This window comes from Cygnus olor, chromosome 1, assembly GCF_009769625.2.
Source record: "Cygnus olor isolate bCygOlo1 chromosome 1, bCygOlo1.pri.v2, whole genome shotgun sequence".
NCBI lineage: Eukaryota > Metazoa > Chordata > Aves > Anseriformes > Anatidae > Cygnus > Cygnus olor.
In genome coordinates, this window is record NC_049169.1 from 146002535 (window position 1) to 146017492 (window position 14958).

General features: G+C 41.1%; 1 protein-coding gene across 1 annotated transcript in view; it reads left to right on the plus strand.

The window, feature by feature from the left end:
- Positions 1-14742, plus strand: part of TUBGCP3 (tubulin gamma complex associated protein 3) — a 55514-nt gene extending 40772 nt beyond the window's left edge. Inside the window, 9 exon segments of the mRNA XM_040560902.1 lie at positions 2480-2669; positions 4536-4671; positions 5090-5158; positions 6373-6498; positions 8988-9110; positions 9247-9378; positions 9822-9962; positions 10637-10753; positions 13593-14742. Of these exon segments, the coding sequence (XP_040416836.1) occupies positions 2480-2669; positions 4536-4671; positions 5090-5158; positions 6373-6498; positions 8988-9110; positions 9247-9378; positions 9822-9962; positions 10637-10753; positions 13593-13751 (1193 nt within the window). The 3' untranslated portion in view covers positions 13752-14742.
- Positions 14743-14958: the final 216 nt, after the last annotated feature.

Sequence of the window (14958 nt, forward strand, 5' to 3'; positions counted from 1 at the left end):
CAGGACCCTGACGCCCTCTCTGTCAGGTTGCTTTCTGACTGGGTGGCCCCTGGCATGTCCTGGTGCCTGGGGTTCTTCCTCCCCAGGTGAAGGACTCCGCACTTCCCTTTGTTCAACTTCGTGAGCTTACGGTTTTTAAACTTCTTGTCTTTCCTCGGTTTTCTTTTGATGCCGAAGTAAGAATGGTATAAAAAAAAAAAAAGCTGCTATCTGAACATGTGTTAAAAACAGGAAGCCAGAGGTGCAGAACAGAGTAAAAGCTGGCACTCCAACCTCAAGTTTGGGAACTTCTGAACGAGGATTTGCCCAAGACCTCTACATTCAGTAGCAGCTCATAGACCTGTCTGTCAGCGCTGTTTGCCTTTTTCCTTCCAGACCCATTTCTTCCACTGTGTGTCCTGAGATAAATTTACACAGCTTTAAAAACTTGTGTCTAGGCCTCTTTTTGTTGATGTAAGCGACTTTTTTACATGTCAGATAGGGATGGTACATTGCCTGTGCTGGTGTGCATGTACGCAGAGATGATGCGTTACAGCTATGCAGGCAAACTTGAGTTTTCCAGACTGAGATGAAGGGTTGTGGTTAGGTCACTTCTCTCAAGGCAGGGGGCTTGTCATAGACAAACGAGGCAACTGCCTGCTGTCGGTTGGCTTTCCCTGTCTGTGCATTGGGCCAGCCCAGGGCCCAGCCTGTGTGCCTGAAGGTACTTAGCTCATGACTACTTTTGGGCTGGCTTGTTCCTGCTTTTGCCGTGTCTCTTAGGCTCTCAGTATCTTGTGAAAAGACTTTTAGGAACAGATCACTGGGGTGTTGTAGCTTACTGTGATCTCTCTGTGAAACTCCTCTTTTACCTTTCCCCTTCTGGAAATTCTTCCTTTCTCCTCTAAAGCCAGCCATGAGGCACATCAAATGGCTGACACCACTTTGTGTGCAAGCAGCCACGTTTGAACTCATCTTTTGAAGACAGCAGTTAAGAGGCCAGGATCTGCTGATGGGGAGAGGAAAAAAATTGGACTTGACTGGACTTCCTTAATGCCAAGTTGCCCTATAGCAGTGAGACAAGTGCATTTGTACCAGCGAGACAAATGTGTTTGCACCAGCTAACGGTTTTCCCTTTCTCCCAGCCATGGGTATGGTGTTGTTACGTGCTTCCTTATGTGAGCAATACAAGAGTTACTTTGTCAAATCACACCAGACTTCTGCCTTGACCAGAGTGAGTAGAGACTTTGGTGAGGTATCTGTCCCTCCTGGTTTGCTGTCAATGACTGGAGAAAGTATTTTGGGGATTCCTTGCCTATGGTCTGTATTAGTTCTCGCATCTCCTAAGTTTTCACGTGTTTCACCTGACTAAGTAGTACTCTGCTATGCTCAAATTCCCTACACCGGCAATGCTATATACAGGTATATCTGTGAATTCTTTACATATGCTTGCACTTGATGTCCTATGGAGAGCTTCACAGGTTATTGAATGAAAGTTTGGAAACCTCAGTGAGTCATTGAACCAGACATTGTAAGGTCTCCCTCAATAAACAGTGAATTCTTTGTTAGAATTATTGTTTATTTACTTGGTTTAATAGCAGTTTATTAACTGAGGCTAAATCTTAGCAGAACAACATGTAAAACTTGATTCTAATATTTAATGTCTGCAGTATGGGTTGAAAATAATCCTTGAGCAGGCAACCCACTGTCTTACACTCAGTTGATTCCTGGACCTCTAGTTTCTACCTTTTAGTGCAATTGTTGTAGAATTAAAAACTGTTGAAAGTGGGAGTATATCCTTTAATGCTGCGGAAGGTATGCCGCTTGGCAGTCCGGTATTTGGAGTTTTGCTCCAGCTTGCCTGAAGAAGCCGTGCTTTTCTTCTTGCTATCTCATAACAGCCTTTTTGCAATCCCTTTCTTAACAAGCTTGTAGTTGTAGAAAAGAATGAAATACACTCCCTACTAAACAGCTATGTCCTCTGTCCTATGTCCGTTTGCCTCCAAATTGCTATGCATTATATGTGGAGAAGAAAACACCAGGTTGCTGTCCCTCAGACAATGCAAGCATTAGGAACACTTCTCTGTTGAATGTTTTGACTGATTCTTTGAAGACTTTTTTCTCCTGCCCTTAAAAGTGACTTCTAATTCAGATCTGCCTCCACCAAAACTTTTCTCTAACTGCGCTTTTTGATATCTTTCAAATAATTTGATTCTGTAAACTGCAGTATTTTAGCAAACTAAAAGAAAATTCACTTTCCATGTAGAAGTGATGAAATAACATGAGTTCATATTGGAAGGTACAGGCTGCACACAGATTAAAAGCAGTGTTGTTGAACTATAGGCTGCTTTAGACTTGCTTTCACTTTGGTTATGCCTAATGTATAATAGAGTGGATGAGAATAAACAGCAATTTCTCTGCTGGTATGTTTCAATTTCAAAGCTTGTTTGCCTCATTTTTTTGAAAAAATACTAATTTAATTCTGATTTTTTTTTTCTAGCTGCTGATTTGTTCACAGATCTGGAAAATGCGTTTCAAGAGAAAATTGATGCAGCTTATTTTGAGACCAGCAAATACTTGCTGGATGTCCTTAATAAGAAGTACAATTTACTGGAACACATGCAGGCCATGAGACGCTACTTACTACTTGGTCAAGGAGACTTTATCAGGCACTTAATGGACTTGCTCAAGTAAGAGAATAAGGAGGGTAATTATGTCAAATTTCTGATGCTCCCAAATATGCATGATCAGCATAGAAACTGTTTTGCTCAGGAGAGGACACCTTAAGTATCTTATTACTCAGTGGTTTACTTGAACTTCTTTTATCTTATTACTCAATGGTTTACTTAAACATCTTTTAATTTCTATTCTGGGTTGAGTTTCTTTGGCCCTGAGACTGAAATTTTGTCCTTTATGGTAGGAAGTACATACAGTACCGTTTTGCAGTGTCTTGAAAAGCTGTAGTAACATAGTTTTACACTGAGTTTGTGACAGCCCCAAGGATGTTTGCACTTTGCTTCCTCCTGTCAGCAAATTTAAGCAGAAAAGTTCAGTTTCTGGTACTCTTGATGCCACGAGTTAGTATTGTTCTGAATGTTATGCTTCTATATTTTGGATGTGTTTGGTCTAAAACATTGTGTCAGAACCTCTCAGTGCATTTTTAAAATTTAATTGATGCATCAGCAGCTTCTGTTTTAAGCACTCAAGTGTACCTACAAGTATCAGTTTCAGTACATTGCGTGTATTTGCCAGCTGGCTGCTTCTACATGCTGGTGCTTCTGATGAAACTTAGTCTACCAGAAAGGTCCTCTACAGCGTTTTCCCAGTCTAGAAAGCAGGCTTGGTAATAAAGCTTCCATTAACTTGTCTGTACATGACCAGGCTTTTTTAAGTGAAAAACAGGGTGAAGAACAAGGTTGGTATGTGGAATCAGTATTGCGTTTGAGGTAGAAGTAGTGAGGGGATTTCTGGTACTGGTGTGGGAGAGGATTGCGAGGCACTTGCTACCTGCATGTTGCAGCTCCTTGGAAAGTTTAAGTTGCGTGCAGGTGGTGGGTTTGTATTTTTTGTCAGCAGTTCTAACCCCATAAGACGGCTATCGGATAAGTATCCCAAAATTGTGAAAGAAAATCAGTTTGATGTGCTAATGAGTTAATCTGCCTCCTTTTAGATACAAATGCAACTCAAATGTCAGAATAGCTATGCTAGCAACCCTGGTAACTTGAAATGAGTGGCATTAAATCAGGATTAATTTACTCCTCATGCTGATATTCAGGTGAATAGCTGCACACAAATAGAGATGTTTTGATCATTGATTTGCTTTGTGGTTAAGACTCAAACAGTAATATGAGAGGTTTTGAAATTTTCGGGAAAGTGTTTCACTGTGTGCTGCAGTCAGTACCAAATTGCTGTTGCAGAGTATCTCAGTAATGTGCCAGCATGGCACTGCTAGGCAGTTGAGGGAAGTGCATTTTTTTTTTCCTGCTCTACTCTGCACCGATGTGGCGTCATCTCAAGTAGCATGTGCAGTTTGGGGCACCACAATATAAAAAGGTCATAAAACTATTAGAGAGTGTCCAAAGGAGGGCTACAAAGATAAAGACAGTGAAGGGTCTAGAGAGCAAGATATATGAGGAGCAGATGAGGTTAATTTGGTTTGTTCAGCCCAGAGCAGAGCAGGCTGAGGGGAGGCCTCATGGCGGCCTGCAGCTCCCTCACCAGGGGAGCGGAGGGGCAGGCGCTGAGCTCTGCTCTCTGGGGACAGCGACAGGACCCGAGGGAACGGCATGGAGCTGGGACAGGGGAGGGTCAGGCTGGGTGTTAGGGAAAGGTTCTGCACCCAGAGGGTGGTTGGGCACTGGGACAGGCTCCCCAGGACAGGGGTCATGGCACCGAGCCTGACGGAGTTCAAGAAGTATTTGGACAATGCTCTCAGACACATGGTCTGATTTTTTGGGTGGTCCTGTGCAGACCCAGGAGTTGGACTTGATCCTTGTGAGTCCCTTCCAACTCAGAATATTCCATGCTTCTATGACTTTTTGTTTCATAACTTCCAGGCCTGAGCTTGCACGACCAGCTACAACCTTATACCAGCATAACCTGACTGGAATTCTTGAAACAGCAGTGAGGGCAACTAATGCGCAGTTTGATAATCCTGAGATTCTCAAACGATTGGATGTTCGACTTCTGGAGGTCAGTTGCATCGTGGTGACTCTCACCTGAAACATTACTGAGTAAAATTACATAGTGTGTATGTGCGTGTGTGTGTGTACACAGACACCTACGTGAAACAAAATTTTGATATGTGCATGTAGTAAATACTATTTCATCCCCTCTTTTTCCATAGAAGTTTACTCTGAATTATGTAAACCTCACTTAATAAGTCTTCTCTTCCTGTCTTACAAACATCAACAGTTAGGTGAGATGTATCCCACCCTTGTGTCAAGGTTTATTTTGGCTTAATCTGCTGCTTTTGGCAACAAACTCCTGTATCCCATATTAATGTGGATGTTTGCTTTTTCATGGTCTGTGGGGAACAGAAGAATAAGCACCTCTTGAGCACTAGCATGCTCTGGTTATTCACTAAAAGTAGTGTATCTTTTTAATACAGGTATCTCCTGGGGACACTGGATGGGATGTCTTCAGCTTAGACTATCATGTTGACGGACCAATAGCAACGGTAATGTTGTGTACTGCTGGTTGTGAACATGTCTGAGATACTGAACTGGATTGCTAAATATTTTGTTGTTGAAATATCCTTTTTATTCTGGAGTGTAAGATCAGATAGACAGACCCCTTTTTTGTCATCGAGGATGCACTCACTATGTAAACAGTAAGCCAGAATCTCAGTTCTTATAAACTAAAATTGAGTGCTGAAAAGCTACATTTAAAACATTAATTACTGAAAATCAGTAATGAATTTGTTCCAGCAGAGATTTTAGCAAGTACTTAATAAATGGAGTGCTCCTCTTCTTCCATTATCACTAGGCTGTAGCAGCTGCTTCGAGATAATTTGAAGGGAACTGGAAAATGTATTTGGAGAGAACCTATTTGTATTACCTAAATAAAATTTTATAAGTATTGTTCATAGGAACAACTGAGAAAACAAATACGTTCATAGAATCAATAACACAGTTGATCAGAACGTATTTAGCTTCTGTAAAGACATTCTAATATCAAAATGTGAGTCTGACCAGCAAAAGGAATTTTCACGTATATGTGTAGTTTGAAAAGAGTGAAATGTTTTGTCTTTATCACATTTCCTCCCATATGGGATTGGAAGTGCTCAAAACCTCCTACGAAGTGTTTGCCTCCTAGTATGCGGACTTCTAATTTTCTTCATGCCTTTTTAAGTTGGCATGCTGGTAGAACGGTAAATACATTGGTACTTTCTCAGCCTACAATGAAATGGAACTGACAAAAGCATCAGAGCAGTACTGAGGATTTTTTTTTTTTTAAACTTCAACTTTTATTTCAGTATAGAAAAGATGCCTATGTGGAAGAGTAATTTATAGAGAAGCAAATATGCTGTAATGCATTTCTACTTCATTTTTCTTCAGTCTTCTTAGGAATGTAATGTGAAAATACTGACAATGTGGGAATCCTTTTAGTGTTAAAATGGAAAAAATAAAATGGCAGTGCTGTAAGCAGGCACAGTTGAAGGGCGCTCTGGACCAGAGCAGTGCTCTGTGCCTACTTGAACGTTAGGTAACTCGGTTCAGATCTTGAAGGAGGGTCTTCCGAAGAGCTCTGAACTTTCCAAGGATTTGTTCCACCAGTATTTACCAATAAACTGCATGGGTCAGAATAGACAAGACTGCGAAAATCTTCTTTGTCCATCAAAACACATGGTGTCTCTGTTAAACTGATGGTCATCTTTTGTTCATTTTATAGGTGTTTACACGTGAGTGCATGAGCCACTATCTGAGAGTATTTAATTTCCTTTGGAGAGCAAAGCGAATGGAGTATATTCTTACTGATATATGGAAAGGACACATGTGCAACGCAAAGCTTTGAAAAGTATACCAGGTAGGAGGCCTAAGTGGATGACATACTTGTAAACTGGATTTAGATTGCTGTAGGTTATTTTAAAACTATTTAAAGAAAAGTCTGTTATTACAGATGAATTTTATATTTTGTTGCTGTTATTGACTGTTTAATGACAGATGATGATGATGGTGAAATAGCATTATTGGATATGGAGGTTTCCTGTTTGTTTTACTTAATCCTGGGTTATGAGTTTTCGTAGCGATGGGCAAATGAAACATCCCATGTCTCTGGAAAGGTTGTTACTCTTTCATCCCCTTTTCTCCATGTTCCTTGATGACTTTCCATCCGTACCCTGTGCCTCCCTTTTCCTTGTGTTGGAAGTACTGAGTTTCATAGATACACGCTTCCAAATTTACCAGTTTTACCTTCACTTGTTTGTTTTACTTTTATTTAGCTAAGAATAGAAGAGGCTAAGATAAGACAAATAGGTGTTTGAGCAGAAACACAAAAGCTCTTGAGTGTATAGTGACTTTGGCATATGCTTAACGGATCAGGACTTTTTGATCCCCCTTCTCAGCTGAGAATACAGTATTATTTTTGAGCATCTGTACTGGCTCAATCTTGACTTTTCTGACCTAGTTACATATTTTTTTGGTAATAAGTAGCTATTGAGGCTTACAATTCTTTGTGGTGTAGTAGTGTTTACAAAAATATATTTGCTTTTATAATTGGAAACTGGGTGGGTGGGAGTGGACACCTTGGCCTCAGGAAGTCACTGGTAAATAAGCTCTTATAAAGATGCTCCAGTGTGAAAGGCTGATCTCTAGGACTGTATGGGATGACTTTCTGTTTCCTTTCTGCTTCTGTGAGATAGGATTACTTTACTGTCATTTCCCTGTCCCAAACAAGTGCTTGTTTGACTCAAAGCCAGTGGTCTATTGTTTTCGCTCCTTCTGTTCCCTTTGAGACTAGGGTGCAGTTAACAAATTTTATTCTCATCACTTGAGGGTCTTCAGGCAGGAACTGTTTCCTACTGCTAGAGTTTTGCTAAATTCTCAGATGACCTCTTTGGGAGGCTTTTTGTATACTTTGATACAGAGCAGTCTTCTCTAGTCTTTCTGAGATGACATCTCAGTTGCTTGTCACCTTCAGTTTTGGCTACTTTTAATTAACACAAGCATTTAAAATGCTAGTCAAGATCTTATAGCTATTGTTGGCAGAAAAAGCCTTTCATTCTATTTCAGGGTATGTGCCTCTGACAAAGGAGAGTGTGTTTAACAAAGACCTGCCTTCTGCCTGGAGGGACAGGAGTCTTTCTCACTCTCTGGCATGTCTAAGTTGGAAGCTGTGGATAGATTTATTTTCTTTTTCCTGCAATACATGGAGAGTCCACCCCAGCACCGATTTGAAAAAAAGCAGAACTTGCTTTATTTTCTCTTTCTTCCTTCAGAACTGTACCTTGTGCTTCTGGTCACAGCGCAGTAAATGGAAAACCGTAAGTGATAGGAGAAGCAGCTGCAGGGTGTTGTTGTTTTTTTTTTTCAGCCACCAAGAGGTAACATTGACTTTCTAGGGTAGCTTTATTCACCATTTCCAAAACACCTTAACAGCTAGGGATTTTAATGTTTTAAAGGAGTTCTTCTAGACCATAGTGTCAAGCTTGGACTTTTCCTATCAGGAATTTGAATAAGAAATTACAGCTTGGATACGCTGAAGAATTTCTGTTATGTAGCCAGTTCTGAACTTCTTTTAATTGACCCAATTTAAAGCAGATGCAATAAAATATGTTAGGGATAGTTTTCCTGCAAAGGCATAAGAAACAAAGAACGGAGTACCTTGTTGTGCTGTCATTCAGATCATTGGATGGTTCTGTAACATCCTAGATATGAAAATGTAAAATTCCTTTTGTAGCAGTCACGTAACTTGGCAAATTACTTTGGCAGCTTTTTAGAAGTGAATGCCTCTGTTTGGACATCTGCCTGATTCTGGAAGGATGAGTGAGGTGCTCTGTCTTACAGGTTAACAGCTGAGGCCAGCAGTGACTTATCTGTGGGTCTCTGGTGGATCAGGAAATTGAGCCTGGACAACCTGAGTCACAAATTCCCTACCCTTGTTGTAACCACCCTCTCTTTTGTTCTCAGTGTGGTAATACAAAATACACTGTCTGTCTTACGAGGCTAATGGCAAGGGGTATGAGAGACCTCAGAAGCAACTGCAGATCTGTGGCCTTAGATTTTCAACCAAAAGACAGCATGGAACATTTACTGTATTTTGGTCCCTTGGGACTGAAAAGGTTTTTTTTCACTTTATGATACTCTGCAAGTTTCCAGCAGTCTGAACGTACAGTTGGTGTCGTCTTTGGCTAATGTTTTTTAGGAGTTAATTGTACAGTGTTCTTTGCTCATCTGTTGCCCGCCAGTATTGCTGCTACAATCCAAGACTAGTGGCTGTTTTATGAGGTACTCAATTTGGTAGAAAAAAGTACGAGGCTGGTTTGATGGCTGTGCCTGTCCTTGCAGTCTTTAACATGCCATCTCTTTGGATTTTTTACAGAGCTTTCTGGGGTGCTGCATCAGTGTCACGTTCTGGCATCAGAAATGGTCCATTTCATTCATCAAATGCAGTATTACATTACGTTTGAGGTATACTCTATCCACACAATTGGTTGCTTAAAAATGAAATACTTTTAATATCCTGTATGTGTTGTGTGTCTTAACTTTCAAAGAGCTTGTCATCTAGCAAATCAAAACAGCCCAATCCTGAATCATTGTGCTCCAGGTGCTTGAATGTTCGTGGGATGAACTCTGGAACAAGGTCCAGCAAGCTCAGGACTTAGATCATATCATTGCAGCTCATGAAGTTTTCCTGGACACGATCATAGCTCGGTGTTTGCTGGATAGTGATTCTAGGGTAAGTCTTCTCCTTTGCATTATTAAATTGTAATCTTTGTGATCTTGGCGTATGGGTTAGGGTTAGTACCTTCTTCTCTTTTGGTACAGGAGCAAGGGGAAAAGTCGGTTTTCTCCCTGTCATATTAGACTTTGTTATGGTAGCCTGTGTACTTATTCCTTGCACATACTGATAGATGTTGATCTTAAAACTTGTTGCAATATTGGTGAGTTTCTTTTGGTTCTGAGAAGCTGCATTGTCCTGCAACAACTGACTTGGAACTTCGCAAAACAGTCTTTCCAGCTGGCTGTAGAAACATTTATTTTACATTTAAATTTAAAATTAATTTAAATAAATTAAAATTTACATTTTAATTTACATTTATATTTCTCAAGAGTGGTAGTAACTTAAAACTCTTTTGCTGTAGAGCTCTTTCATTGTTTTGTTGCTGAATTGCCTCACAGGTACTTCTCAACCAGCTTCGAGCTGTTTTTGATCAGATCATTGAGCTCCAGAATGCCCAAGATGCAATGTACAGAGCTGCTTTGGAGGAGTTGCAGCTGAGGTTACAGTTTGAAGAGAGGAAGAAACAGCGTGAGCTTGAGGTACAGTAAGGAGATTACTAAAACATGAAAACGAATTGAGGCAGATATATTTCTCCTTTTATATCTAATATGGAGTTTTTTGATGTCATCTACAGCTATGACAGAAGTGAAAAATGTATCGATACAAACATAAAAGTCGTCATCAGTAGCTAGTGTATTCAAACGTAATCCCTGACTGTCACTTTTAATTTCTGTCTTGCCCAAAACCTCTAGGTAAATAGATTTTTGCAGTGGTCTTTGGAAGACAAGAAGTTTAGGACTGTGAAGGAAATGGTATAATCTTGAATATTCTGAACATTCTTGCAAAGAAAGCCGTAGCTGCATGCCTGCCTCCATACTGCCAGTCCGTGGGATGTGCAGTGCTGGTGGGAGACTCACTCGCTTTGGTCGTCTCAGTTTTCTGTAGTAATGGCAGTCTTTCTGTGAAGAACATGAGAACAGCTTCACAGCTTCTATACCTTGCCATTCCAAAGGAGGAATGTTAGTAACACACCTTGAATATTTTCATGTGCTGTACAACCACCAAGGGGATGGATGGTTTCAGTATTGGAAGCTCCACGTTTAGCTCTCTTTGGCAGTGTTTGGTTTGTGAGCACGATGGCTCAGCCAGGCAGAAGGTGGGTCCAGTTAGCTGTCATGTGACACTTGACTTCTTATTCATTTGATTTATGTAGGGCAAATGGGGTGTAACTGCATCAGAAGAAGAAGAAGAGAACAAGAGGATGAAAGAATTTCAAGACTCGATACCCAAAATGTGCTCACAGCTGCGAATACTCACTCACTTTTACCAGGTACCCCTTAGCTATTCTTTTTTTTAATATGGACAATGAGTTAGGTAGAACTCAATCTCAAATACAGACTAGGTGTAATTTCTGTACTCATGTGTGCTGTTTGTGGATCTAGGTTTTCGTTTCTTTGCTCTTGTACTTAGATGCCTGCATTCACTGTTCCACAGTAGACAGCAAGCTTTGTGATTGTGTATATTCTCTTGTTAAAGAGGAGGCTTGCATGAAGTCCCCATGATGTACCTCCTTCTTCCAGTAATGGAAATAAATGTTTTGGTGTAATCTGAAAAAAATAAAATCCCTTCTGCATTCCATTTCCTCTCACAATCTTTGCAATTCATTGCTGTTAAAGACTGTGGAAAGGGCCCTTATTAAGGGCCCATCATTTGATTATAAGGGCACTGAGATGGGCAGTGTCCTTAGGAAAATAAGCTGTTAGATTTTGGGGAAAGCATTGCAGAAAGCAGTGAAAGAGGGGACACAGCACTGTGTGCCACAGCAGCCCTTCAGGGTTAGAGCCCAGGTCAACTGAAACCCAGAACCTTCCCCCTAACCCTTTTCTTGGCTTTCACACATGAGAAATTCTTGATGTGGTGTAATATGACTATTAACTACTATTATTTATCACCTTTGGCAAACCTGAAGTTAGGCCTTTTTTTATGATGTTGATTCTGAGTTCGACTGAAAGCTGTAGGGTCTTCTTGTTGTCAATATTTCCTATATCTTCTTTATTAATTAATATCTGTAAACACACATTTAAATGTAATAAACATGTAAGTATGCATTGTTTCCCTAGGTAAATAAATGACGTTGAAGCAGTTTTGCTGGGTTGTTACCCAAATTTTCATTTTTAGCTTGTAAGAGTAAGTTAGGTTCTTAATAGCAGTTGTAGTCATGGCTTAGCACCTGTACATGCATGTGCACGGCATTTTCCAGCCCTTCTATCTGATGGTTTCCACCAAATTCATTTCTGTATTGACTATAGCTTTGCCAAGCTAGAGCTGTCCTGAACAAAGTGCTGCATTGTCAAAAGAGTTAGTTCACATGGAATTTTGAAGGAAAACAGAACAGTACACCCTGGTTAAAAATACTGATGGCTTTTGTTGACAGCTGTAGAGATCCTGAGCTTTGATATGAGGACTTCAGATCTGAAGAATTTGCTTCCTATGTCCAAATATTGCAGTTCTCCCTCCCAGCAGAAATGGAACCGAATACCTGAAGAGGTGTAGGCTGAGGGTAGATTATGTGCTCAGTGGGACTGCTACAAGTTGGCAACGTACCTTTTGTCAGCTTGGACTGCAGCAGACTTGAACTACAGCCCTACCATGGATTTTTCATGCAGGACCTTCCTGGCCAGCCTTGGTCATCTTTGGAAGTAATCAGGTAGTAAATGGGATGTGCCTAATTCTAGGCATGTTCGCACTAGTATTTAGTGGAGATCAGGAATAAGATTTTGAAGTGAGTTGTCCCAGTCCCCCCAGAGTTGTGTGCTCTCCTGCGTGCTGTGGAACTCCTGCAGCCCCTTGGCTAGAAGTGTGCCTCCAGCTTCCCGAGTGTAAGTCCCAAGTAAAAGCTGCTTCAAATACCTGGCCTAGCCCTACTCTGCAGGTGCTTTGCTGTTCTGGGGTGCTACTTGATAGGCACAGCATACATCAGATGTGTATTTTTAAACAAGCAGTGGTTTAATGCTGGTCTGGCCCGCATTGTACCTGCAACACAAAAACAATAAGGTTGCCTGTTTGGACAGGTTGGGTCCTGAATGTCTCCCAAAAATGACGGGCCTGCCCTGAGGGCAGGGGCACAGAGGTGCTCCCCTGCAGCCCAGGAGCCTTAGGACAGACTGGAGAGTCCCAGCTGGGCAAGCAGGGTGGTCTGTTTGAAAGTATGAAGTGTGTATGGCAGAAGTTTGAAGATAAAGTGAAGTTACAGGCTTTTCGTAGAAAGAGTGAGTCCCGCATAACTTGATTGCTAAAATTTGAGTACAAGTTCTTGCGCTTGCCATTTCCTGGCATCCCTCATACCTCCTTGCCAGGCTTGGACACCACCTGGCATGCCTGTGCAAAACACACCACTGATGTCATCTTAGCTGTCTCTTTTATTTTTTTCTTGTTTTTTTCCTATTTTTTTCCTTCTTTTATTTTCTCCTGTTTTTTCCTATTTTTTCCTTAGCTCTCTCTTTTATTTTTTCCATGAGCCAGCAGTGTGCCCTGGTGGCCAAGAGCGCCAATGGGATCCTGGCGTGCATTAAAAGGAGCATGGCCAGCAGGTCAAGGGAGGTGATCCTCCCCCTCTACTCTGCCCTGGTCAGGCCTCACCTGGAGTCCTGTGTCCGGTTCTGGGCTCCCCGGTACAAAAAAGACAGGGATCTCCTGGAAAGAGCCCAGCAGAGGGCCACAAAGATGATACGGGGCCTGGAGCATCTTCCCTATGAAGAAAGGCTGAGAGACCTGGGTCTGTTCAGCCTGGAGAAAAGAAGACTGAGAGGGGATCTCATCAATGTGTATAAATACCTGAGGTGTGGGAGACAGAGGGATTTGGCCAACCTCTTTTCAGTGGTTAGTGGGGACGGGACAAGGGGCAATGGCCACAAAATGGAGCACAGGAAGTTCGGCACCAACATGGGAAAGAACTTCTTCACGGTGAGGGTGACGGAGCACGGGAACAGGCTGCCCGGGGAGGTTGTGGAGTCTCCTTCTCTGGAGATATTCAAGGCCCGTCTGGACGCCTACCTGGGCAGCCTGCTCTAAGGAGCCTGCTTTGGCAGGGGGGTTGGACCCGATGATCTCTTGAGGTCCCTTCCAACCTCTACAATTCTGTGATTCTGTGATTTTTCTTTCTCATTCAGGGAATCGTCCAGCAGTTCTTGGTCTTGCTGACAACCAGTTCTGATGAAAGCCTTCGATTTCTTAGCTTTAGACTGGACTTCAATGAACATTATAAAGCAAGAGAACCAAGGCTTCGTATGTCTTTGGGCACTAGAGGCAGACGGAGCTCACACATGTGAAACAACTGCTAAGGACTGCACCTCGGTATCCGAAGGATGTTGAACCTCTTGTTGGACAAGGCAATCAGTGTTGACATAATAAAACCAAATCGTGCGTGATAGGTGTCCACCATTTCTGCAGACAACATGTTTTCAGTCATGTGATCGTGTGACACTATATAGCAGAGAGCAAAAAAGTAGTTGTTTTTTTTACACTAACGTTTATAGAATTATCAGAGTAAATGGGCTTATTAAACCTCTTTGAATCATCCTTAGGTCATCCTTTTAAACAAATGCCAATTTTATTTGAGGCTTTGTAAGCTCTCTCCACTAACTTATATTTGTGTTGAGGAAATCACTTCTTTTGTTTTAGAAGGCATCATTTCCTTTTTTAACAAGAAAATAAGAAGGTTATTTTTTCTATATGTAATTGTTCTATTTGAAAAGAGCTTTTGTTAAAGCCAACAGATCAGGACACAGACCTAATGTCCTCGTTAAGAAGCTATCCAGCATTTCATTATGCTGATTTTCAGTTTTGTGATGTGTTTGACTGTGTAAGAAACTTTGTATCTGGAGACATAGACTTATATTTAATTTTTTCTTTGTTTTCAAGGTTTACAATTTGAAATAAAAAAATCTAATAGGTAAATTATGTGGTTCCTGTACAGCAGAAAGCTATAGAAGCAGAGCCAGGAGTAAATCTATTGCAGAGAAGATCTAACACAGAACAGAAGTTAAAGCCTCAGTACAATAAAAGGAAAGTGTCAGTTAAGATTGAAGGGATTGAAATAATTGATGTTCAAAATCTGATGTGTAGAAGCAAACTGAATTGGGTAATGTTGACTTCGTTCTCTTCCCTCGCCTATTTTTTCATTGTAAATATTTATATATTGCTGTCCAGATGCTGGGGAGAGGAGGGGTTGTTCTTTTGCAAAGTTGTCATTCTATCAGGTCATTTATTATGTTTCACAAGTACAAGCTTAGAAAAATAAAAACACAACTATCTTTCAAACATTTGTTTCGCTTTTTGTAATTGACAGATTATGATTGTTTGACAGGGCAAGAAAGGAGCAGCTTCCAGTTAGGAGTGCATTCGCCTGCGGATTCCTACCCACTACAGTCTCTTGGTACTAATATTATCTATACTTACAGTTGTATGCAATTTGTTAACGAATCCTTCCCCTCAGGTGAAACAAGTCTGTGGCCTTTTTTTGTCCTTACTTTGTTC